The 27,592-nt window shown below is 43.6% G+C and overlaps 1 protein-coding gene across 5 annotated transcripts in view; it reads right to left on the bottom strand.

Annotated features, from left to right (window-relative positions):
* Positions 1 to 27,592, bottom strand: part of LOC115084331 (ATP-binding cassette sub-family B member 5-like) — a 210,913-nt gene that overhangs the window by 126,551 nt on the left and 56,770 nt on the right. For 2 of the 5 annotated variants that reach the window (XM_029589048.1, XM_029589051.1), the window contains exons 5-8: positions 26,133 to 26,283; positions 18,700 to 18,745; positions 5,683 to 5,874; positions 5,417 to 5,588 (exon numbers count right to left, since the gene is read on the bottom strand). In XM_029589048.1, the coding sequence (XP_029444908.1) occupies positions 5,417 to 5,588; positions 5,683 to 5,874; positions 18,700 to 18,745; positions 26,133 to 26,283 (561 nt within the window). Of the gene's footprint in view, positions 1 to 5,416; positions 5,589 to 5,682; positions 5,875 to 18,699; positions 18,746 to 26,132; positions 26,284 to 27,592 lie in introns of those variants that run through there. The other 3 variants (XM_029589050.1, XM_029589052.1, XM_029589053.1) reach the window with 3 other exon arrangements.

Below are 27,592 nucleotides of genomic sequence, written 5' to 3'. Positions count from 1 at the left end.
GCACCAGTGACTCCGTTGGTAGCCTTCTGGTAGAAGAACGGGAGACTGCCCAGGAGGAGGTTTCCCTAAGCCCTGTTATGCGTCTTCCACCAACCCAACCCCTTCCCAGTGAAGTAGCAGCAGCGGTATCCACCGAAGTGGTTGGTCAACCGTTAGCTTCAGAGGGAGCTTCTGGTGTAGTGGACTTGGTAGCTGAGAGTTTGGATAAAGCAGCAGGAATGTCTGCTGAGTGTCAACAGGATCCCTCTCACTTGGATCATCTAGTGGAAGTTAGGCCAAAAACATCTAAACCTGAAATGGTTACTCTGGCCTCAATATGGGACTTGGTCAGTGGACTAAACGAGACTGTCAATAGATTGGAGAGTAAGATAGATACTGTATCCTCAAGGTTAACACAGCAGTATGTAGAAGTACAACAACAAGTAAATGAGATTGATGTTAGAATGGACTCATTGGAAGGGAATATCAGATCTATACAGGCTGTTAATGTAGCATTGATTAAAGATCAGGCTTTGTCCTCTAGGAGACTAGAATCTATTGAAAATAGTACTAGACAATTAAATTTAAGAGTAACGAACTTCCCTAGAATAGCAGGAGAAATCCCATATGTTTCCTTCAAGAGATATTTAACTGAAGTTTTGGGTTTTACTGAAAGTAATATGATATCGATAAATTCATGTTTCTTTATAAAAAAGAGAATTTCTGGATTAGTAGTTTCTGTTCCGGCTAACTTAACTAGTTTCTTGGAAAATTCAGAGGTTCAAATTTTGGAGAGAGAAACTTTAATTGTTTCTTTAGTAACTACAACAGATATAAGTTCACTAATGAGGACTTACTTTCAGAAATTTCCAACAACATATTTGGGACAAAATGTAAAGATATTCCCTGATCTTTCAGTAATTACACATCAAAAAAGGAAAAAATTTCTTGAATTAAGACAAAAAGTGTTGTCATTAGGGTTTTCTTTTACCCTTAAATACCCATGTAGCTGTGTTCTTAAAAGAGGAACAGAATCTTTTGTTTTTACACAGGTGGAACATCTAATTCAATTTGTTGAATCTCGTGTCCCAGTTACCTCGTCACCTGTTGAATCTTGAAATACAGGGAGTGAAAGTATATTAATTGTTAGGTGGTTGGTTAAACAAATCTATGGTTTTTCCTTTTTCTTTTCTAGATTTCTTCTAAAATCCAAAAGTGCTTTGATTAATCTGTTTATCTTAAAAAAATTGTTTCAACAAATTATTTTCTATTTTCCAACTAAAGGTGTATAAGTTTATATCATAAGAATGAATTTGTTTGTTTAATAGTTGGAATTTATCACATTGCTAAACATTGAATAATGTATCTTGAATATTTCATATTATGTAAATATGAAAATTATAAATAAATATTTAAAAAAAAAAAAAAGTTTCTTTGGCTTAATCAGTTGGGTCTAAGTAAAATTCAGAACCCAAAGATTCAAAGCCCTCAGACTGTTCTCCATATTCTCAAGCTTCCACTGTAATTTATTACTATCTTTCATTAATGCCATGTGGGAAGGCTGTAGAAATACCAAAGTCCCTTCACACAGTTGTAGTTTCTCAGTATGGCTCTTAACAACTTGTTCTACCTTGTCAGTATGATCTTTATCATCTCTAAGAAGAGATTCAGTGTCTTCCAGTAGAATTCATAGCACCAATAGCGTTCCAGATAGACTCTAAGAAGATCTCACCCTGTCCTCTGTGAGCATCTGCACCAGGTCCAGAATATAAGGAAGGGAGGGGAAAACCTCCCCCACTCCTCGAGGCACTCCAACCTCGATTGAAACCCTCAGCATTGCCAACTCACTAACAGATGGCTTCCTTGATCCACTACTTGCTTCTCCAGACAAAGAAGCTGATCCCAACAGCCTCATTGTACCCGGGAGGGCCCTCTGTGCTCCTTCCTCCAGTGGTTCAACTTCTTCTGGGCTAGCTGTGGCACCGAGAGCCAAATGTGCAGTCAATGGAGGAAGAGACCGCGTATTCGGGTTGAGTGAAACCTCAATCTCAGACCGGAAGGAAGCTTCTTGTTACCCACGTCTCGGCCCCCTCACCTCTCTCAAGTTAATCCAGTGCCTGGTCCCTTGTCTCTGGCGGCTGCGGGCTGCTGGCTCATCCTTTGGCCGCCCCAGTACCTCCGGCTCTGCTACAGCTCCTGGTGCTCTGCGTCGGGCCTCTCCGCATGGCCCATGGAGAGATGCCGTTCCAACCAGTGTCGCGCCCCTCCCTAGGCGTGCGCGCTCAACTAAACCATAAGTAGGGCCCGCGGCGGGAACCTAGCCGCAGGGCCCAGATGATGATGTCAGCGGTGCTCCGGTATATAACCCCGGGCCCCGCTTCCTCAGAATGCCTTTACAACAGGTCCCCTTGCTAGTCGAGTACTCATTGCTTCGTCTGTTCCTGGTTCCTGATCCTGAGTGTCCTCATTCCTGCTTCCTCGTTCCTGTGTTCCTGACTCTTCAGCTTCCTATCGGATTGCTGACCTGGTTTGACCTCTGCATTGCCTGAGTACTCCGTTGCCTCTCTCTAGCCCCGGACCTCTGTATCGCCTGACTACTCCGTTGCCTCTCTCCAGCCCTGGACCTCTGCAGTGCCTGACTATTCCTTTGCCTCTCTCCAGCCCCGGACCTCTGCATCACCTGACTACTCTGTTGCCTGTCTCCAGCCCCAGACCTCTGCATTGCCTGACTACTCCGTTGCCTCTCTCCAGTCCTGGGCCTCTGCATTGCCTGACTACTCCGTTGCCTCTCTCCAACCCCAGACCTCTGCATTGCCTGACCACCCATTGATTCTCTCCTCGTCCAGACCTCAGCCTTGCTTGCTACTTGAACCCAGCTTGCTCAACGACACCTCTTCAGTCTTTGTCCTGGATGTGGCTTATTCAGGCTCCGGCCTGCTCTTGCTCAGGCGCCCCCCCTGTCTGATTGTGTTCAAGTTGGTTCCTGGGTCTCCGGGACTCCATCTCGTCCAGTACAGACTGATACACCTGTTGCTGCTTCAGGGCTGACCTCGATCCACCTATCGACGACCACTGACGGAGGCCACAAGTCCAGCCAGCCCCGGCACCCAAAGGCTCAACCCGTGGGGAACGAGGGCTGGTATTGGTGAAGCACCAGCTGGCCTCCGTCCATCAGCCCCCTCTGCCTACCAACGTGGGGACCTGTAGGATCTCTCTTATGGGTAGCATCAACCCCACCTCGGCCCCACTCGCAGCAGAAAGAGACTCTGATCTGGGGGTAGACGCAGAAAACTCCAAGGTCGCGAACCGTAAAATCGACTGCTGTGTTAAGGAACCAGTAGGGTTTTGAGGAAAAAGGAGGTGAATTCCCTTCTTTCTCTTCCTTCCCATGTCCAAAAGAGAAAATTTGAGTAAGAAGAAATCAAGTTAAGCAGGAGCTCACAGCAATACTTGCATCCAATCTCTAAGACGCCATCTTGAAACCACACTAAAATATAGCTGGTGAAGCCAAACTGCAAAAAAATAATTTAAAATACTCCTGAGCAGGCCTCACAGCCCAATTTCCCACCCCCACACTTGAGTGAAAATAATATCAGCCATACTAGTCTATCACCTCCCACCTCCCACAAAATATAATGATATGTTGTGGGCCTACAGTTCCAAAAAGTCTCCTTGGCCCCTCCCTCCCAAAAGTCCAAACATAGATTAAGCCAAAGTCGCTCCATAAAGTCAGTCTCCCTCTTCTCTCTTACCCCCATCAAGCCCACCCTAACCCTCTTGTTCCACCCCGAACTTCTCACGCCAATCAGGAGCTCAGAACTATCATCCAGTTACTGGTCACATAAGCTACAAGGGTTGTTATCAGACTGAAATCCTTGATGCACTGGGAGCTGGATAACAGTTCCTAGTGCTTGGTCAGTGTGAGAGGTTTGGAGGGGAGGGGGTAAAGGTGGCATAAGAGGTTTAGGGTGGACTTGATGGAAGGGGAGGGGTATAGAGGAGGATCCCATTATGAAGGCAACTTTGGCATAATCTATGTTTGTACTTTTGGAGGGGAAGCAGGGAGGCTTTTAGGGCCTATAGGCCCACAATGTTTTTCTATATTTTGGGGGACTTGGGAGGGAGGGTGGCAAGGTGATAGGCTTGCAGGGCCAGTATTATTTTCACTTGGGTGGTGGGTTGGGAATTGTGCTGCAAAGCCCACTTGGGAGCTTTTTATTTTCCTCACAGCTTGGCTTAACCAGCGATATCCTTTGAATATTGCTGGTTAAATTAAGGTTAGCCAGAAAAAAGTTTGCAGCTAACTTTAAACCTCCTCCTGCTCATTTCTTGCCATAGCCGAATAACTTATTTAAGACAAATAAGGTATTTGGCTAACTCAGGTTTACCCTGGAACAACCCCCAAATTGCCCCTACCTCATCCAGCTAAATTTTAGCCAAATAATGAGTTACCTGTTAAAATGTAGCCAGATTCATGCCAGGGAAAGTCAAAAGTCAGCATTTAGCTAGATAACGTACCATGTTTTAGTATATTATTTTTACACTTCATTGCCTCATCGGTCTCCGCCACTCTTGTCCCTTCCCAGATGTCATAAGAATTCCTTGTTAACCCCATGGCTCCTCCAAGGCACACCCTCAGCACCTCTAGTTAGCCAAGGGAGGCCATCAGTAGAGCAACAACCATTTTCCCTCCTACCTCAGGCCCAATCATGCTATATTCAGACCCGGACCCAACCAACCCCCATTGGATGGGGGATTTCAACCTGGATTTCTTGTGCTGTTGTACAGGGCACTGAGACTGAATCACAGGAACAGCTCAAACCAAGTATTTTGGTCCAGGAATGGCACATTTCCTCTAGTGCTGTGATGGCGAACTCCAGTCCTCGAGTGCCACAAACAGGCCAGGGTTTCAGGATATCCACAATAAATATGCATGAGATAGATTTGCATACAATGGAGGCAGTGTATGCAAATCTTTCTCATGCATGTTCACTGTAGATATCCTGAAAACCTGGCCTGTTTGCGGAACTCATGGACTGGAGTTCGCCATCACTGTTCTTGTGCATGCTTTGCTGAAAGTAACTTAAAAACTGACAAAAAAATGGGTGTGAAGAGGGTGGGAGGAAAGTTTCCCATAACAGATCAGAGTCCATATATATATATATATGTATGGTGTTTTATTTTATCAGTACTCAATGACGTAGACTTTTGATTTTTAAGGAAGGGCCATATTAGTTAAGGCTTTTTCTCTATTCTGAGCCTGTAGGAAAAAGCTTAATAAATCAGGCCATTTTTCAGTAAAAAAAAACAAAAAAAAAACTCAGGATGTAATTCTGGATCACATTTTATGAGTTATAGAACATTCTCTGTCAAATTAAGGGGCTATAGGGAATTCTTTTCGTCTTTTTCTCATACATGAATTTCAGAATTCACCTACCTTAGAACAGAATGCAGCTGATATGGCTACGAGAGGACTGGTGGCCAGAATGACAAGAGTGAGTTGCCATCCCTTTATAAAACCAATCACGATGCCTGCTACAAATGTTGAAACGTTTTGGAACAGATGGCCAATCTTGTCTCCAATGCCATCATTGATTTTGTTAATATCGCTAAAAAAATAAGTGAAAATAGAAACGTTTTTACTTATGATAACAGATGCTTAAAAACACACAAACCAAGAAAAAAAAAAGAAAGGCCACTCACTCAGAGATCCGGGTGTTCAGTTCTCCTGGTTTATTGATATCAAACCAGCTTATTTCTTGACTCAAAATGGCATGAAAGAAAGTCTTCCTGATTTTCCTCGTCTGCCGTGCTGCAGCTAAAACCCAAAATGAAACCTGCACGTATCCGCATACTAAGACAGCGACTCCTATGCCAACAAAGTACAGGGCATACCTGAAAGGATTTAAAAAAAAATTGCCATTATTGAGATTTAAAAGGAAGGACACATTTTTCTTTTTCTAAAAATAAAATGTAATTTCTCCTTTAGATGCTCTGAACAGCTTCCAGACTGTCAGAGCTGTCTGTAACCAAGTTTGGATCTAAAACTCTGGGGAATGGTGAAAGATTCCACTGCATGCACTTAGGTGAAAATGCTTTAATTACATAATTTAATTTCATGAGACGAGCAAACAAAAAAAAAACCACATGATCAATCTACATGATCTCATCTACTGTTTGGGATCCTTTCAGGCAGTGTTGGAAACAGGCTACTGGACTTGATGCACCCTTGCTGTGACCCAGTATGGCAGTTCTTATGGTCTTGGACATTCAATGATTAACAGCACCCAGTAAACATACTAGACTGACTTCGAAAAAGTTTTCGAATAAAGATTATCAACTAATTAGACCAGAAATGATCAGACAGAAAAATTCACTCATTGCTTGCATGATAGACTAAACAGAGAAGGATTCAAAAAGGAAGAGAAACAAATTTCATAATAATGGGCAGAATATTTCACAGTGCTGTTTTCCTGGCGTAACTTTGTTGTGGAATTGTTATCATCCAGAATCGGCCAGGTATTATAACCTTGAGTAAAAGATGGGTTATTTTGAAATCTGTGGAAGTGCACTGCCTTGCAGGCTTTTTACTTTTATTTGGCCATACTTTTCACAGACATTTAAATCTGAATCTGTGACCCAATCATAAGGAAAATAACTTACACAATAAAAGTTTTCTCCTTTTTAAGAAAGCTTTGCACTACAATTTAGTCTTCTACAAAGCATATGAAACTTAATATTACTGTACGCCCTTATTAACTAACAAGTTAAATGAAAGTGTCTATCCTTCAGGCTACATTTATTTATTTATTTTATTTTTATTTATTTAAGTTTTTTATATACCAACATTCAAGACAGTGGTCCCATCATGCTGGTTCACAAGAAACAGGGGTGAAATTATAATAAACTTTACCATTTAAACAATAGTGCAGAAAAGCAGTTACATATAACAAGGAAAACAATAACTTGGAATGAGAAGGGAAATGAAGATTAGAAAGTTATATATATGTATAAATAACATTGTGAGAGGTGGCTATTAACGCTAATACTAGCGGAGCTTGTTGCATGAAGGGAGTTAGATGGGGTTGGAGTTAGGAAAGGCCTGCGTGAACAGCCACGTTTACATCTGCTGTTTCTATTCTTACCTGAGGGAGAGAGTATTAGCTCTTGAAAGCTGGTCAAGAAATGCGTCTGTTCAGTGTGCTGCGGCAGTCAAAAAAGCAAACAGAATGTTGGGAATTATTAGAAAAGGAATGATGAATAAAATGGAAAATGTCATAATGCCTCTGTATCGCTCCATGGTGAGACCGCACCTTGAATACTGTGTACAATTCTGGTCGCCGCATCTCAAAAAAGATATAATTGCGATGGAGAAGGTACAGAGAAGGGCTACCAAAATGATAAGGGGAATGGAACAACTCCCCTATGAGGAAAGACTAAAGAGGTTAGGACTTTTCAGCTTGGAGAAGAGACGACTGAGGGGGGATATGATAGAGGTGTTTAAAATCATGAGAGGTCTAGAACGGGTAGATGTGAATCGGTTATTTACTCTTTCGGATAGTAGAAGGACTAGGGGACACTCCATGAAGTTAGCATGGGGCACATTTAAAACTAATCGGAGAAAGTTCTTTTTTACTCAACGCACAATTAAACTCTGGAATTTGTTGCCAGAGAATGTGGTTCGTGCAGTTAGTATAGCTGTGTTTAAAAAAGGATTGGATAAGTTCTTGGAGGAGAAGTCCATTACCTGCTATTAAGTTCACTTAGAGAATAGCCACTGCCATTAGCAATGGTTACATGGAATAGACTTAGTTTTTGGGTACTTGCCAGGTTCTTATGGCCTGGATTGGCCACTGTTGGAAACAGGATGCTGGGCTTGATGGACCCTTGGTCTGACCCAGTATGGCATTTTCTTATGTTCTTATGTTCTTATGCATTAAGTTAGACCAACAGCAAGGTAATGGCATGGTTGCCTGTTGCGGAATTGTCCCGCAACTGGCAGCACTTACCGTAAGATGCCAACAGGCCCTAGTGCAGCAGGAACACTGTCAACACCTCCAATAGAGGCTCTACTTAGGCGAGCACAACGCGGCACCTTTTGATGTACCCGTGGCGGGAAGCAGGGCTGGCGGCGCAAACCGATCAGGTCACACAGCTGGGTTTAAAGGTCCCAACTACGCTCTCTGCCTTGCCTCAGCAACAGGACATTCTGTTTGTTAGCAGTGTGTGTGTTGATCTTCCTTGCCTTATCCAGCCTTCATCCAAGCCTGCCTTCCAGCTTTGCCTTGTCCAGCCCTCATTCAAGTCTGCCACCCAGCCTCGCCCTATTCCTGCCCTAGTCATGTTTCACCTTTGGGAAACATGTTATCCAGACCAAGATATTACTTGATTCTGGAGGTGGGGGAGGCACCTTCATCTAGGAATCATTACTGCATAAGTATTAGGGATGTGCAATCGTTTTTCCCGAATTAGGCAATGTCAACGAAATTGCCTAATTCGGAATGGTTCGGGATAAACCGAAAAACGATTGAATTTTTTCTGAAATTTGGGAAAAATTCATTTTTGAGTTAGTGCGCGCTGTTGGGAGTTAGTGCACACTAACTCTGCCAGGTTAGTGCGCACTATCAGGAGTTAGCACGCACTAACTCCCGATAGTGCGCACTAACCTGAAAATCGGGGCACTGAAAAAAAAAGACCTGAACCATGGGAAAAATGAAATTCCCACAGGGGGCCCCGAAACGAAGCCCGACACGAAATTTATACCCAAAGCACATCTCTAATAAGTATGGCTGACCAACTACCAACAACCACACCTCTCACCATCTATGGTAAACTTTTGCTTGTCTATGTGACCATGGCCATCATGTCCATCACCATGCAGATTGGTTCACATTGGGAAAGCATTGAGTTCTATGTGGTACCTAAGGCAATGAACCCCATCATTCTCGGATTACCCTGTCTCAGGCTCCATCAGTCTTCCATTGACTGGTCTGCATTGCAGATTACCCATTGGGGCCCTTCCTGCCAAGAACATTGTGCTGCTCAGATCCTGCCTCCAGTTACAGTGGTCTGGACCATCTTGCTGGACTTGCCAGTCCTGCCGCTCAGGTACATCTCACTGACTGACTGACAATATAAATAACCTAGAATCTTGCCAAATTGCCACTCTACTGACCATCCAGATTTCTCGAAGCCCATCGTTGTAGAGGTAGATACAACTGTCAAGAAGATCAGGGCTGTCCTCATTCAACATGATGATTCAGAGATCCACGAGTCATGCTCTCCTTTATCCATAGGATCCACACCTATAGAAGAGATTCAGCTGGTGGATATTCTTTCAGGTCCTTCCAAAACCAAAGAAGCCTTGGAATCCTTTCAGGAATTCATGCTGAATCTTCCAGGTCTCCAGATGGTAAAAGTGTTCCACTGTTGTTCTCCCCAGAAACTGAAGACAAGAGGCCTGGGGAGGGGGCTTAGAATGGGGGGTACTGTTTCATTTGCTGATTGCAGGATCATCTCGCAATCAGCGGCACTCACCACGAGACACTGGCAGGCCCCGGTGCAGCAGAAACACAGCCAGTGCTGACAGGTGAGACTCCTCTTAGGCATGCTCATGCATGACACAGCCCCTTTTGATGTCCCCGCTGCAGGAAGCAGGGCCACCAGTGCGATCCGATGATGTCACATGGCTGGGTTTAAAGGCCCCAGTCACTCTCCCTGCCTTGCCTCAGCAATGGGTCGTCCTGCTTGTTAGCAGTGTGTGTGTGTTGCTCTTCCTTGCCTCATTCAGCCCTCACCCAAGCCTGCCTTCCAGCCTTGCCTCGTCCAGCCCTCATCCAAGCTTGCTGCCCAGCCTTGCCCTGTTCCTTTCCTAGTCCTGTCTCTGTTGGCTCACTCTGACCGTCTGCATTGTTCTTGTCCCTGGAGTCTTGTCCTGCTTTGTCTTAACTGTTTTGTCCTGTCTTGTCCTCTTGTCTCTCGTCTGTTTTGGCCTGAGCTTCCCGTTCTGACTACTGCTTCATACTTTGACTTCTTCCTTGCTTGCTGCCTGTACCTGATCTTGCCTCATGCTTTGCCTATGCCTGGCCTGCCCTGACTCTTGGCCCATATTTGGTCTCCCCCTTGAATCACCCTTGCATAATTCCTACCTGCCTCAAAACCCAAGGGCTCAACCTGCGGGGGAGGAGACTGGACCAGGTGAAGCTTGCCCTTTTCCTAGCCCTAATGTGTCTGCCTGCTGTCAGCAGAGGCCTAGCTGGTTCACCAGTTGGGCAGTACCAACTTTGCCACAGTTCAAAGTGCTTACTAACTTATAAATATCATGTTATATTTATTTATTTGTTTTTAAAATGTATAGACCGCAAATTATAAAACCATAGAAAACATACAATAATAATCAATAGCAAGACACACTTCCATACTCTTCCTAAAATATATAAAATCATTTATAGATTTTTGTTCTTTTGTTTTTATTTGTTACCATTTATTTCCATGCATTCAAATGGATTAACATGGCAGCCACACTATTTTAATCCATTCTTTATCAGTGCAGTTAATGTCTACACTGTAAAATAAAACTGGACAAGAATTAACTCTCAAGGTAGTCCACTTTATTAAAGCAAATTTAGGATTACCTATGCCTTCACAGTCTATTGGGTTTAGGAAACCTGGGTGATAATAGCATGCCTTACGCATATGTCAAACAATAGGAAAGAGTGCCTGGATTGGTATTTTGGCAGTACTGCTGGTTGTTAATTCAAAATCAAACAAGAGTATTTGTTTCTTGCTTAAGTGAACCATTAATAGTAGCCACTTGTCTGTTCTGTGCCTGATTTTTTTAAGTCTCTGAGCACATCTATGCTTATAGATACAGTGGCTTGCAAAAATATTCCACCCCATAAAAGATCAGCAGATTTGTGTGGATTACAAATGCCACTTACACAGATTGCTCCAGGCAGTATGTTTATGCAAACCAGTATGCTTGTGGTAATGTGGCCAGTTGTGGCATATGAAACAGCCAAGAGAAAAAAGGAGGCAGATTCTGGTGCTTTCCTTAGGTGCAGTATATTTATAGTGAGAAAGCCAAAATCAAACAAATAATGTAGGTCATCTTACCTTCTGGTAACACACAGTCCTCAAACATTGCAGGTCTTTGTGTAGGCTGGGTCTTTGCCTGTTCCCCAGGGCCTATCTAACATGTCTGGGCCCTGCCTTCTTATGCTAGGCTGAAGAGAGATCCTGCCAAGGCCCAGAATCTTTTGCTGGGTTGGGACTCAAGGAGGACCAGGCCAGATAGCTGTAGCTGGTCCCTTAAGGTGGTCTGAGTGAGTTTCCTGTAGACTGCCTCACAATGCTCTTAAAGTAAATTTTCAAAGTCACAATTCATGCTTTCTATGCATTTTTTGTTAAATTAAAATTGAAAAATTAAAAATGGTGCTTGCATAAGTATTCAACCCATGTGCTGTGGAAGTTCCAGGTTTACAAAGATGAAAGATATCGCCCTAACAACTGGCTTACAATTAACTTCTACCAGTGAATCATTAAAATAGGTCAGCTTTTCTGGATAAAAGACCCCCTAATTCCAGTACCATTGGTCAGATTGTGAATCTGAAGGAAAGCTGTGAAAGAGCAAATCTAAGGAAAGAGCAATCAAAGGAAATTAAAGATAAAGTCATAGATATGAGCAAGGTAGGAAAAGGCTACAAATTAATATCCATGTGCTTGGATATCCCAGTTAGCACAGTTGGATCATTTGTGAGGAAATGGAAGCTGCATCATAGCACCCAGACACTGCCCTGACAAGGCCGTCCCTCAAAACTCAGCGTCAGAGTAAGAAATAGACTTGTGAGGAAGCCACAGAGAGGCCAATAATCACTTTGAAGGAGCTACAGTGTTTAGTGGCTGAGACTGGAGTGAACCATATCAAGACTCTGCATATAACTGGCCTGCTTGTGAGAGTGGCTAGAAAGAAACCATTACTGAAGAAAAACCACATCAAAGCACATCTGGAGTTTGCCAGAAAGCATCAGACTGACCCAACTAAAATGTGGGAAAAGGTTTTGTGATCAGATGAGACAAAAATGGAGCTTTTTGGCCAAAATTCAAAACACTATCAGGTGAATTTTCAAAGGAGTTTTGTGCATAAATGTAACATACTATCACAGCAAATTTCAAAAGTCATTTACATGCGTAACGTACACTTACGTGGGTAAATCCTATAGACAATTCAATGGCATACATTGTAACAATTTCAAAAGTCACTTACACTGGTAAAGTGCATTTACCTGTGTAAAACCCAATTCTAAGCATGTAAATGCTTTTGAAAATCAGTCCCTATGTGTGGTGCAAACCTACCACTACCCATTTCTCAGCAAATACCATCCAAACAATAAAGTACAGGGGCGGCAGCCTCCTCATGTTGCGGGGATGCTTTTCCTCAGCAAGAACTGGACATTTTGTTAAAATTGAATGACAGTTGGATAATGTAACATACAGGGAGACACTGCAAGACAACCTGCTTCAGTCTGCTAAAAAACTAAAACTTTTGAGAAAGTTCACCCTTCAGCAGGACAATGATCCTAAGCAGAAGGCCAAAGCAACACAGGAATGGTTGAACAACAAAAAGGTAAATGTTTTAAAATAGCCAAGTCAAAGTCCAGATCTCAATCCAAATCGAGAATCTGTAGCACTAATGAAAATTGCAGTCCATAAGCATCAACCAACCAATCTGAACAACCTGGAGCAAATCTGCCAGGAAGAATGGGCAAAAATCACTCAGTGTGCAAAGCTGATAGAAACTTACCCCCAATAAACTTAAAGCTGTTATGTTATTGCAGCAAAAGATGGTTCTACCAAGTAGTATTAGTTTAATAGAGATGAATGTTTATGCAAGCAGCATTTTTCAGTTTTTAATTTTATTTTACAAAAAATACAGAAAAATAATGAATCGTGACTTTGAAAATTTACTTTAAGAGCATACTGGTTTGCAATAAACATACTTCTGGAACAATCTGTGTGTCATTTGTAATCCGCACAAATCTGCTGACTTTTTTGGGGGTTTGAAAACTTTTGCAAGTCACTGTACGTGTAATGGCTGTCCAGGCTCATTAGCAGTATGGCCCTGGGTACTCCTATGAGCTACTGTGGGTATAGGTTAGGAAAACAAGGAGGCAAAATTCACATAAAGCCCCTCCCTCTGAGGGTGCTGGAATGGCCGTCCCCTTTGGAAGGACATATAAACCACTCTCTCTCTCCTGAGAGCTGTGGGGCAGTGCTTTTAAGTTTTTGGAGAGTTAGGTGGCATTAAGGTGTGTTTGTTTCTTTGGATTTTCAGGCCTACTTAGAGGATCCAGGCAAAGCTCGGATCCAGGCAAAACCTGCAAGGTCGGGAGGCAGTTCCTACCAATCCACTCACTGCCGCGTTGGGGTTCCCTCTGGATTATTTTCCAGGAGTCCACGTTTCTGTGGTAGGAGCTTTGTGAGACTGGGTCTTTCAGAAGGCCTTGGACTCGAGGCAGAAGATGAGGTTGATACAGAAATGCTATGGCCCTTTGAAGCTTGCAGTAATGGTGTTTCTGATCTTTCTTTTTATCATGCACAAGGACTTCAGAGCCAGAAGCCAGGAGGACCCCTGGCTGTGTAACATTGTTGAGAGGAAGGACCACGTTATTGATAGGATGATGGGAGCTGTGAACAACAAGCTGCAGATTAAAGCTTCTGTCCAGCCATGGGAAGAGCCTCTAGAGAAGAGCGAGTCCTGCCTTCCAGGGTACTACACAATGGCAGAGCTAAAGCCATTCATGGAACGGCTGCCCCAAGACTCCAACCTGCTGGGAGCAGACAGGAAAGCTTTCAAGAAGGAGTATGGGGAACCCTGTGTTTGGGGTGCCCTTCTTAGAGAAGACCTGCCCCCTCCATCCCCTCAACAAGGAAGGAGGTATGGTGGTGACCTGCAGCAGGAAAGAACTCAGTTTGAAGGGGAAAAGGACTTTGGTTGAAAAATTCAGCAGGAAGCATTTTGCCTGTCCTTCCTTCCTGCCATGGAACAGAGTGAGCTGCCTGTTCCATATAGGATCCCTTACATCTGGGATTCGATTGAGAAAGAAAGAGAATAAAGAAGATCATCTAACTGTGAGTAAGAAACTTTGAGATCATTGAGGACACCCATCTGGAGTCTCACCCCTGGGGGGAGAGAGGATTTACTCTCTGTGTATGGATAGCTGTGTTACTGGTTGGTTTGTTGGGTTTTTTTTTTTACCAGTATCAAAGAGGATTTCCTGTCCCAACAAGGGATACCCTGGCCATTTGGGGAAACCTCACTTAGCCAATCCCTGGAGGGTGAGTGTTTCTCCATGCCCTGGAATATGAGACATCTGTACAGACAGAGTGAGAAACTGTAAGTAACTAACAAGTGCAACTGTGGTGCTGAGGACTGAGTTTATTGTGCCATATTTCACCTGATTACCCATCAATAAAGACTTTATCTTTGGTCACTATATCTTTGGCATGTACAGCACATACACTGAGGGCAAGTACACCTCTCCCAGGGAAAAGAAAGCATAAACAGTCACCCCTGTCACTCTGCACCCTGAGAGATAAATCTTTCCACCCATGACCAAAGAATCCAGACCCTGGGAAGAAAAGAGACAGTGTAAAAGAGCTAGCCAGAGTGAATCAGCCCCAGAGACTAACACATTCTTTTATGGCCCCATCGGAGTGCAGTCCACACCCGGGGATGGGGGTTGTATAAGTAAACACCCAAGGAGTTAGCCATGTTAATTTGCAACAGCAAAAAATTATGAAGAGGCTTGTGGCACTTTCTAGACTTAGGGATGAATTTTCAAAAGATTGTGCATGGAAAAATTATCATATACAAGCGTAAATTGTTACGGTTCTGAAAGGTGGACCCCCTTGCCCGGGTGGAGTTGATGCCACCTGTGGAGGAAACCCCCACAGGTCCCCACTGTCGGAAGGCAAATCTGGGATGAAGCAGAGACCCCGCTAGAGCTTCACCACTACCAACCCACGTTCCCCTTGGGTTGAGCCCTTGGGTACCGGGGCCGGCTGGACTTACGTGGGGTCTCGGAGTGAAGATGAGAAGCTGGAATGGATTCCAGACCCGGGACCAGAAGTGGAGGAAGGCTGGAGTGGAGAGCGAGAACTGAAGCGGACCTCGACCCAGAAACAGGAGACCAGGCGTGGGTCAGGACAGGAGACAATTCTTGTAGGTGAACTCCCAGGCACCGGGTAGGAACAGGCAGCAGTTTTCTGAGTCAAAGATCCAGGTGAAAGCTTGGGACAGGCAGTAATTTTCGGAGTCAAGTTCCAGGCAAAAGGTCAGACTCTTGGAAAAGTCAGGCGGTACGGAAAAACCAGAAGAGATCCTCCGTGGAGGAACAGGACATGAAGTCAGGGTGCCAAGAAGCCAAGGCAAGGTCTGTGGAGTAGACCTTGCCTTAAATAAAAAAGAGCCAGGTGGGGTCAGTAGGAGGGACTGCGGCAATATCCAGCCATGGTCCCTTTAAAAATAGTGGAGAGACGCACGCGCGCGCGGCCCTAGGAAGGCCCTGTGGGGGAGGAGCCTGCACAGGAAGCAGCAGGCGTCTCGGCAGGCCTTGGAATATGGCCTAGCCATGCAGCAGCTGGGTTGGCCGTGAAGAGCAATGCCGGAGGCGGCTGCCGCAGCCAGCGAGCCCAGGGAAGCGGCCCCGCACCGGTAAGTGATGGGCACCGGTCGCGGGAAGCCACGGCCGGCGGCCATAACTTAAATAGCATATACAATCACACATGCTATTTATAAACATCAAACATAGGTGCAGAAATGAGGGTTTGCACACAAATAGCCACGTGTAAAAAAGGGACAGTTTAGATGCGTTCCAGGATAGGGTCAACCCATATGCACATAAGTTGATATTTTTAAAGAGACTTGTATGTGTAGATTTGGCAACTTACTTGCTTAATTTTACACTCACTAATTATCTTCCATGACTGATATCAAATGTTTTTATACTGTATTATTGGCTGAGTAGGAGGTCTGGGTGAACTGGAGGGGAGGGGAGGGGAGTTCAAGCTGCAGAGCCAGGAAGGTCTGGATAATCTGGAGATGGACTGGCAAACTGGTGGAGGAATTGAAAAATGGTTTAATTTCCTTTACACACGCATGTTAGAAAATTCTCTGACTTGCACATGTAAATAGGGATTTGCGTGGGTGAGTCCTGCTTAATTTTCGCCTGCAAATAATCTGCACGTATAATTTTAAAATTATAGATTAGATTAGAAAAATGCCCTCGGTATTTCCATTGTTCAGCCTGCAATTCCGGCTTATCTGGCTAAGTGGTGGCACCTAAACACTGACACTTAGACGCATATGTCTCATAATAAGCTACTTATCCGGCTAAATAAGTTAGCCAGACAAGTAGTGCTTTTTGAGAATTATCTGGGCTAACTTACTTACCCGGAGAAGTAGCGCTTTTGTTTTAGACTTATCCGGCTAACTAATGTATATATTTACACATATGTATAGATACACGTGAATGTCGCAGAGTAGATTTATACATATTTTATAACCTACACCTACATGATACATACTGGTTATAAAATATGAGGGTAGATCTGTGCATGGTCATATATGCAAATGAGAGCATTAAGTAATGCTCCCCAGTGTAGAGAGGTGTAGATTTTCTTAGCACTGGAAATATAATTCCAGATCAGAGATGAAGTTAAGTTTCCAGTGCTTAAAAGGGGGAAAAAAATATGGAACACTTAGGGGTAGATTTTTAAAGTTATGCGCGGGTGTAGATTTGCTCAGAGAACCCGGCGCGAACAAATTTACGCCCAATTTTATAACATGCGCGCGCCGAACTGAGCAGCCTGCCTCCGTTCCCTCCAAGACCACTCCGAAATCGGAGTGGCCTCAGAGGGAACTTTTTTTTCCACCCCCCACCTTCCCCCCACCTTCCCCTCCCTTCCCCTACCTAACCCATTCCCCAGCCCTAACTAAATCCCCCCCTGGCTTTGTTGAGAAAGTTACGCCTGCCGGAGGCAGGTGTAACTTGCACGCGCCAGCGGGCTGCCGGCGCGCCATTCCCCGGCCCAGGGGCTGGTTCGGAGGCCTTGGCCACGCCCCTGGAATGCTCCGGGCCGGCAATACGCCCGTGGCCCCACCCCTGGAACACCCCTGAATGCCACGCCGCACCCGACATGCCCCCCCGACACGCCCCCCCAAGCAAAGCCCCGGGACTTACACGCATCTCGGGGCTTTGCATGCACCGGCGGCCTATGCAACATAGGCGCGCCAGCACGCAGGGCTTTTAAAATCTGCCCCTTATCCAGATAAGTATTGATTTATCCAGCTATCTTGCTGTGGTTTTGCAACTACCACTTAGCCAAGTTAGGGCAGGATTCATCATTCCTCATGGAAAGATGAATCCCGCAAAAAAGTGGGAGGGGCGAAGAGGGGCAGGCCTGCGAAAGACTGCAGCCATTCGCACCGCGGTGGTGCGATTTCGCCAGCTGCAGTGCAGTCGACTGCAGCCTTTCACACGAATAGCGCCACCGTAAAAGATGTTGCTATTTTCTGCGCTAATGCTGGTGAGAATGTTCCTCCCATTCTCACCGGCAGCGGTGCCGTGGCCGACTCCTCCCCCTCCCCGCCCCATCTCCTCCCCGCCCCGACTCCTCTCCTCTCAGTCATTTACATCCTAACACATGCAAAAAAGCTCTTTTTGTGTGCAATAAACCTTTAGAAAATAACCCCCTAAGGTAGTACTTATCTGGATAAGTAGTTGTGAACAACGGCCAGATAGGCAGATAGGTCAGTAATTATCAGACTAAGTAGCAGCGGCTAACTACGGCCAAAAAGCCAGATAAGTCAATATGTATCCGGCCTCTTGGTGGTGGCTCCCACTTAGCTGGATAAGTACTCTCTCCTAACACCCATAATGCTCTCACCTTCCTGAGTTAAAATGTGCATTCAGCCTGTACCGATCAAACATTTTCCTTGCAATGTTTTGTTTTGTTTTTTTTAAATCCCGATGCAATAACATAGCATTAGCTTACTGCATCGGGAGTAAAAAAAATTGTAATTTGTGCATTAAAACTGTGTGCTGAAATCCAGTGCAAAGGTTCTTAACTCTCAGATTACTGCAACAGCCTTCCCTTTCCCTTATCCCCACCCTCCCTTGCCGCCTTTTGATTTTAGGAAGTGGCCACCCTCCAAGCAGCTGTTTCCATCACTGCAGGTCCTCTGGCTTTGCTATTGCTGATGAGGCCTGGCCTCCCTGCTAGCAGCTGTTTCCAGATCATGGGTCTTCTGGTTTTCCTATTGTTGGTGTTTTCTGGCCTGTGCATCTTCTTCGGCTTCTGCAGGCAGAGCTTGGCAATGCCTATCAGCCTTGCTGGTGCTGCTGCCGTTGTTGCAGCTGCACCCAAGGAGATAAAAAATCCTCCAGTGAAGAAAAAATTTTTGTGAAGGAAAAATATGACAAGCTGGAGAATCGAGTTCTGTGGGCCGGATCCAGCTGCAGGCCATAGTTTGGGGATCCCCACATCTATAAAGTGCTACTGACCTCTTTGTTGTTTTATAGTTTTTTCAATGTGCTTTGGTTCTCCTCTAATATTCAGTATACTCAAATTAACATGGTCATTCACAGTATGTATTCAGTACTCTTACACTGCTCCAGCAGATATACAACTTGATTTTTAGAGTTTCTTTGAACTTACACTGTCATTTGTTCTTCAAAGGACTTGAACTGAGCACAGACTGCTGCTGAGGAAAAAAGAAGGTGACAGATATTAGGTACAGATGACATTGATAATTGTTATGGACTCTGGCCTATGTACTGTTAATAATTTATCATTGAACCTCTTTTAACCTTACAGTTCAGAGAAACTGAGGTAATTAGCTCATTTATTTCTGCCTCAAAGTGAAATGGGACAATAAGTAATGCACAGCCAACAAAATAACTTTTTAAGCATTAGTATTAATTTAGGGTTATATCTTCAAAAGCATGGGACAGAAAAGGTAGCATCATTGGCAGAGTTGCATGGTTTTTTTTTTGTTTTTATATACAAACTTTTCTGCAAAGTGCATATGCTTGTAGATTAATTTTTAACACAATATAAAGGTAAAATAATTTTTATTATGGCCCTATATCTGTTAATTTGGAAAATATTTCTAAGTTAGAATGTGCTTTAAAAAAGTGTGAAATATACTGAGTAGGCCGACCTGAGTAGTTTCTCAAATAGTAATTTTCTGGATACATTTATACATTTTAAGTTTTATATAGTTTTTTGCTAGGGTGAGCCATGAAGGAGCCAGCTCCCAGGAGGGTATATTTTAACAAAGGGGAGCGGCAGTGCCTGTGACTGGTTTTATTAAAAAAGAAATATATATATTTCTTTATATATATATATATATTTTTTTTTTTTTTAATTTTTCTCAGGAAATGGCTACCTCCAGGAGCCCTGGGGGGAGGAATAGGGGGTCTCCGGGGACCCCAGGGTTGTGCTATTTGTCAGGGTACCTGTGCACACTGGGGTAGATTTTATAAATTTACACAAGCGCGTACTTTTGTTCGCTCACCGGGCGCGAACAAAATCCAGCCGGATTTACGCGCGCAGGGCTTTTAAAATCCGGCCCACTATTTGCAATAGTGCACACAAAAAAAAGATAGAAAAAATCCACAAAATATCATGGTTTTTTCTATCATTTCATTTAAAAAATGAAATGAAATGGCATAGAAAATATTGTTGATATTGTCTGAGTCATTTCAAATGAATGCACATCCCTAATTTTCAGGTTTTGAGTACTGCAAAAGACACAGCTATTTCAGGGCTTCAAGCAGTACTGAGGGGTTCCAAGAAATGAACTATAAGATCTCTGTAGTCTATATCTGATTCATTTTTAATTGATCTTGGAAAAAAATAACATTATGGAGGCAATTTTCAATAGCTCATGAAATTGCAATGTATGGGGTAGATTTTAAAAGGAGCGTGCACAAGTTATAAAATCGGGTGTACATGTGCGCGCGCCGGGTAGTGCACGCACATGTAGGCCACGCACACTCCTTTTAAATCTACCCCGTACTTTGCAAGTGGGTGCACAATTGTGCTGAGCCATGCTGCCTTCCCCGTTCCCTCCCCCCACCCTACTCTAACCCCCCCAAAATTTTATTTTACCTTTTGCGCCCGCCTCCAACACAGTGGCAATGGCCTCTTTGTGGGAGGCCTCTGGCTCCCACACCCGGACCGCCCCTTTTGTAAAGCCCTGGGACTTTCACGCGTCCCGGGGCTTTATGCACGTTGCCAGGCCTTTTAAAAATAGGCCCGGCGCACGTAGACTTGATTACTTGCGTAACCCTTTTAAAATCCGGCCCTATGTGTATAGCCTTAGGAGGGAATTTTCAAAGTTACACAGGGATTGTTTGCATAGCATGTACACATATAAGTAACTTTTCCTCAATTACAATGGTTTTCGCTCTGCTACAGATTTTAATTTTTTCTAATTTAGATTACTGTAATGCCCTTTTAATGGACCTTCCAGCAAGTTCCTTGAGACCACTCCAACTACTCCAAAATGCCACAGCAAAAGTTTTAACAGGTAGTAAAAAATATGACTATATAATCCTACATTAATTGCATTACACTGGTTACCGATAAAATTCATGATCGATTATAAAGTCTTATGTTTATTTCACAAATCATTGCATAAGGATAAGGTTGAATGGCTAAACGCAGCCATTCATTTGCATACCCCTCAATGGAATTTAAGATCTGCCAATAAATGCTTGTTGACAGTTCTTTCAGTCCAAACTGCACATTTGAGCAAAGTTAGAGTGAGAGCTATTTCAATAGCTGGTCCTAAATTATGGAATTCACTACATGTCGAACTAAGACTGCAAAAAGACTTTTCTGTTTTTAAGAAAGAATTGAAGACATGGCTTTTTATACTAGCCTATGAGACTAATGTTTAAAATAAGGCAGTTATTTACACTGGCTGGTATGATGTTTTGGAACTGGACTATTAAGTAAGACCTATTTTTTTTACTTTTATTTTTATTTTATTTTATTTTTTATTTAATTTTTATTTAATGTATTTAAACTTTTTTTTTCTAATTTGAATTCATTTTTACCACTGATTTCATAATGTTTTTTTACCTTTGTACTGTTTGCTTTTATTGATGTTATTTATTAGTATCTCTTGATTTTATGTAACTTGCCATTATGTTATTATCATTTTATTTTGTAAACTGTTGTGATTGATTACAGAACAGTGGTGCATAAACATAAAATACTTGCAGTATTGTGTGTACATTTTAAAGGAAAAGAAAGGTGGTCTGGGGCATTCTGGGGCAGAGTTCTGAAGTATACTCACAAGTTGCTGTTTTGGAAAAGATTTACACACATACACCACCAAACTTGTTTGAAACCTTTGCACATGCTACTTGGCTCATGCAATTGAATTTGGACTTATCTTATGTCTTCAGATTTTGGGTGGGAGATCTGAATGAACTGGTTGGGGTTCAGGATAATGTGATAGAGAATCTATATGAAATGGTACAGGTCTGGATGAACTGGTGGAAAAATCAGTAAACTGGTGGAAAAATCCAAGTATGTATGCAACTAAATATTTTCAGAATGGTATTCATGCATACTTTAAAATGTACCTGCCTTTGTATTTAATTGTGGGGTATTTCCTATGAATTTTTATAATAATATGTATGTATTTTTTAAAAATGAGTAGAGAAATTATATATGTTCCTGCATTACAAAAATATGTGTACTAATACATATGGGCATACTTTCAAGGCAGAAATATGTGGTATTTTAGAAACTCCAACCATGCAGATCCCGCCACACACTTTATAAAATACTAGCAAAATCTCCGTACAAATTCTGTACTACTGACAGCTTTGAAAGTTAGGCTCTTAAAGAGGGTAACTTTCAGTGGTCTATGCAGAGCTGAAATCTGCATGTATAAAGCCTGAGTTTTCAAAGCGGATTTATATATATGTTTCCTTTGAAAATTAGATGGTGTGCAGACAATACAGTGCTACATGTGCACTTGTTAACAGATGTATATATGTGCAAGTAGATTTGCGTGTATACTTTCGAAAACTGAAAGTATGTGTAAGAATCATTGCTGAATTCTCTTCCAGCCTGCAGGTGGTGCTGTGAGCTGCTTGAATTGTCTTTCTAGTCCTCCAAGCTCTGTGCTCTTCGCTTCTCCCCAGTGGCCATCTTGTTTCATGTGTAGACTTGTACTTTTACTGAGTCAACCTCAGCAGTCAGTTGCCAGAGCTTGATACTACTTTCTTGTGCTTGTATTTAATTATCTTTAGCTCCAAATTCAGTGCTCCTTTCTGGGTTCCTGGTTTCTGGTTAGTTCCTGTTCCTTACTCTGTGTTTGGCATATCGAGGGCTTTCCCCGTTTATCCTACCTCACCAGCAACCGGCACCAGAGGGTTCATCCTGAAGGGAAAGTGGATGGCCTAAGCAAAAGTACATCGTTGGTGGCCTGGTTTTGAATTTCCTGGAATTAGATTGCTCATTTCTGGGGCAATCCACAGACAACAATCATCGTAGTATGCATGCAAATCTCTACTATCTCTGCCCTAACTCTGCCCCCCAGTATACCTCTTTCTAATGCATGTAAAAATTTGCATGGAATCAATTCTGTGTGTACTTTAGCAAGCACAATCCCTAGCAATTTTCAAAAGTCCATTTATATGCATAAAACCACATTTTATGTGTATAAATCCTAAGAACATACGAACATGCCATACTGGGTCAGACCAAGGGTCCATCAAGCCCAGCATCCTGTTTCCAACAGTGGCCAATCCAGGCCATAAGAACCTGGCAAGTACCCAAAAACTAAGTCTATTCCATGTTATTGTTGCTAGTAATAGCAGTGGCTATTTTCTAAGTCAACTTAATTAATAGCAGGTAATGCTCCTTTTAAAAATGAAACCCAAATTGTGTACTTTGTAGCTAATTTCAAAGAAAAACTACTTGGGTAATTTCTTTTTAAAAATTAGCATAAAGTATGCATAGTACAAGTGGCCATGTACTTTGCAATTGCTATTTATGCAGATGGCTGATAGGTGCAAACTAGTATGCTTAAATTTGAAAATCACATGTACATACACTGTTTTCTTTCCTGACTGAAATATATTCCCAGATCCACCTCTTTATTACCCAAATAAATGTACATGGGCTATGGAAGCTCATGCATACTTTTAGTCAGCTAAAGGAAATGGAGTAGTGGCCTAGTGATTAGATCAGGGCTGAGAACCAGAGAACCCAGCGTTGAAATACTGCTTCTCCTACTGATGATCTTTGTGACCTTGGACAAATCACTTCACCCTTCATTGTCTCAGGTATGTGTGGATTTACGCGCGCAGGGCACTCGCGCGCCGGCGCGCCTATTTTGCATAGGCTGCTGGCGCGCGCAAAACCCCGGGACGCACGTAAGTCCCGGGGCTTCGTAAAAGGAGTGGGAGGGGGCGTGTCCGGGGCAGGGGCGGTCCAGGGCAGGTCCGGGGGCATGGCGACGGTTCGGGGGCGGGCCGGGAGGGCAGTCCCAAGTCCCCCGGCACTGCGGCCTGTGCCGGGGGATGCCGGGGCGGCACGCGCAAGTTACGCATGCTTCAAGCAGGCGTAACTTGCCCAACAAAGGTAAGGGGGGGGATTTAGGTAGGGCTGGGGGGTGGGGTAGATAGGAGAAGGGAGGGGAAGGTGGGGGGACGCGGAAGGAAAGTTCCCTCCGAGGCCGCTCCGATTTCGGAGCGGCCTCGGAGGGAACAGAGGCAGGCTGCGCGGCTTGGCGCACACAGGCTGCCGATTTTGCGCAGTCTTGCGCGCGCCGACCCCAGATTTTATAAGATACGTGCGGCTACGCGCGTATCTTATAAAATCTGGTATACTTTTTTTCGCGCGCGTGTATGTTTTGAAGATCTACCTCAGCGTGTAAGAATTGTGAGCCCTTATGTTGTGGCTCTGTTGACACTATCTCATGAGCAAGCCCACTAGGCCCACACTGACAGCTGGCAAAGATACTCTGGTCTGAGACAGGCTGGAGCTATGCCTAAACTAGCTCCGTTCCCTGCAGGTTGAGCCCTTGGGGCCGGCAGGACTTAAGTGGATCCTGAGGGTGATCTAAGAGAGAGTCCAGAGATGGGCCAAGAATCAGTGCAGGCAATAAGCAGGACGGAGTCAGGTCCAGGAAGCAAGCAAAGGAGTAGTCAAAGTCTGTGATAGGGATGTGCAGAGGGACGTCTTATGTTGCATTCGGGATTCGTATTCGTCGGGGGGCAGATACGTTGCATTTGGCAAGGGGGGGCCCCGATACGTACATGCATTAATTGTTATTCGTTTCCCAGCTAAAATTGAATTAAGTACAACCCCCCACCCTCCTGACCCCCCCAAGACTTACCAAAACTCCCTGTGGTCCAGCGGGGGGGTCCGGGAGCCATTTCCTGCACTCACACCCTCGGCTGCCGGTATTCAAAATGGCGCCGATAGTCTTTGACCTTCTATGTCACAGGGGCTACCGGTGCCATTGGTCAGCCTCTGTCACATGGTAGGAGCACAAGATGGCACTGGCCATCCATTGCTCCTACCATGTGACATAGAAGGTCAAAGGCTATCGACTTTGACTACTCTTTTCCTTACTGCACACTAATGGATAACAGCCGACGGCCCAAGTGCAAGAGATCGCTCCTGGACCCCCGCTGGACCACCAGGGACTTTTGGCAAGTCTTGTGGGGGTCAGGAGGGTCCCTGTGACATAGAAGGTCAAAGGCTATCGATGTTGACTACTCCTTTGCTTACTGCACACTAATGGATGGCAGCCGAAGGCCCGAGTGCAAGAGATTGCTCCCGGACCCCCGCTGGACCACCAGGTACTTTTGGCAAGTCTTGGGGGACCCTCCTGACCCCCACAAGGGGCATTCTGGGGAGGGGGCAAACTTTTATGCACATAAGTTGCTATTTTTAGAAATACGCATGTAAATTTGCCAACTTACTTATGCATTGGTACACCTGCTAATTATCTGTTGTAAATGATCTTAAACTTGTTTATTGTATAGCAGTGAACTGGAGCTAGTTCTCAACGATCTTTAGAAGGATTGGATAAACTGGTGGATTAATTGGTAAAACTGGTAATTTCGTTGATGCGTGTGTGTTTAAAATACACTGACTTACATGTGTAAATCCTGATATATGCAAATAAAACGTACTGGGTAAATGGCTTTGAATATTGCCCTTCCCAAGAATAAACCTATGTGCACTAATACCCTCACACCAGAAACAGACACAAATGTATATATTAGGGATATGCATTTATTAAATTTGTTTTCAGATTTTAGTGTGCAGTAAATCGATTTAGTGTGTGCTATTTCAATTTTGTGCACACTATTTTGATTTTGTGCACATTAAATGGAAATGAACATTTTTAAGAATACAGAAAGCTATCAAAACAAATTTTAAAAAAACTAAGCAAAATGGCAAAAAAACATGAAAAATTTCCAGCTGCACATCCCCTAATAAATATAAGGAAGGACAGACATGACTGCATGGATTCTCTACTTTTAGCATAGGTATAGTTTGGGGGGACAATTGGGGCAGTGATCCCCCAAATGCTCCAGTTGCTACTGCTGAATTGGGCCCCTTCTGCCCTCCAACCAGCATGCCCTCCCTACTCTTTGCCCTCCTAACTAAGCAGGCAAACTACACCTAAGTTTCACAGATAAAAATGCATATCTATCTAATGAGCTGTCCTAGGCAAGCTGGAAATCAAATACTGCATCACTGTATGGAAAAATTCTAAATTCAGACTGTCAAGGGCTTGGTACATAAACTAGAATATGTGTTCGCATTCTTAAATAAATGTGCTTTTAGTAAAATATTACAATGCCTAACACAATGGCCAATATATCAAACACTAAGGCCCCTTGTAAATAGCAATTCTCTCCAATATTATAACAAAAATATTACATTGGTGTTTATTTGTTTTCCACATGGAAAATTAATGCAGCTGTGGCCAACAGTAATCACAGGGAGATAAATTACAGACTTATGATTAGGGTTTAAAATATAAACTCTTTTAATTATTATACATAGAAGATAAGATTAAGAACAGAGCATTTTCTTACATGAATTAGTGGAGGATGAACTGCCGCAGACAAGGCTATCGCTCATGTCACCAAAAACAAGTGTCATTAAGGGAAGGCAGGCCCCATTTCCAAGAGATCCGAGCGTTCCAACTATCATTAAGAAGATGTCCAGTCCATCTGCATATCGAAACTGAGGAGACAATAAAAGTATTGAACCCAAGAGAGGTGGTACGATTTGAGCAATCTTAATGAGTTCTTTGGGAAGTGTGATAGAGCAAGTACCACCCTGTAAGCGACCGAGTTAGGAAAGCTTTCCCTCAACCACATCATCAGGGTTCGGGTAGGAAAACAAAGAGCCAAGGAGGTTGAAAGGGGACATGCTGACCCACGCAGCCACACCCAGCTATCCACAGAGCTGGAGGAGAGTTAGGGAGGAACCATTCCTACAGAGTGATTCTGATAAATGCAAAGGACCAGGTAGAAAGCTTTCGTTAATAACAAGGAGATTGTACCTTTTTATAAACAATCCCTTTTAGTGTCACTCTGTCTTACTTACATCCATACTAGGATATCTCTCTCTCTCTCACTGGAAAAGCTAAAAGCTCTGCTGGACACTTTGAAGTTGTTTTTTTTTTGTGCTATTTGTAACCATTCAGGCTGTGCCTGATAGCCATGTGGATCTATTTAACCTCTGCATATCTTTTTTTGTGCTATTTTATAGTAGGCAGCCCTTTTACTTTATGGGAAAGGCTGTGCCAGAGTTATATAGCTTTGCACTACCTATAGGCGAACAACTATTAGTCTCACAATCAACGTGCCGGAGGCTTCAGAAATGCGGATTAGGGTTTGAGGTGCTTTGCCCCACCTGTTTCTGAATGGAGACTCAGCTTTTTGAAATTCTCACTGTGGCTAGTAGCCAGAATGTACTTAGTGTTTACTTTGATACGGGAAGCTCTGATGGACTCTATTGTTCTCGAGTTGTTTTTCTTTTACGATAAATGCTGCTTTGATTCTAGCTCCATGGACTTCATCCCAGGAGACTGTCAGTTCCTTGGCTCCCTCACAGGAAAGTAACCACATGACAACCATCCTCTGCCATCAGTCCATGACTACTGGCCTCAGAGAAAACTCATCCCCAGCCCTTTCCATTATATGAAGAGGCTGACCTTTTTTTGTAGAGGCCTTAATTATTTTGGTTACATTAGCTGCATCAAAGCTGAATATTTAGGGGGATCCAGGCTCCAGGATTTTATTGCTGTTGTTCTCAATTTCTTAGGGGAAATCAATCGAAAAAAAAAAAATTTGAAACTATAAGTCCATCCTTGCCGTGGGGTAAAACCAGGACTGGATCAACCTGTCCGCCAAAAACAAGCCAGATAATAATTCTAGCCCAGCAGTCACTTCCTCCTCAACAGCAGGATCAGCTGCAGGCCCTGGCAATAGCATAGCTGCTGCATTCATGGGACTGTCACCACTGACTCTCCTGTTCCTCATCACTG

This window comes from Rhinatrema bivittatum, chromosome 2, assembly GCF_901001135.1.
Source record: "Rhinatrema bivittatum chromosome 2, aRhiBiv1.1, whole genome shotgun sequence".
NCBI lineage: Eukaryota > Metazoa > Chordata > Amphibia > Gymnophiona > Rhinatrematidae > Rhinatrema > Rhinatrema bivittatum.
This window is presented reverse-complemented; position numbering and strand designations above follow the sequence as displayed.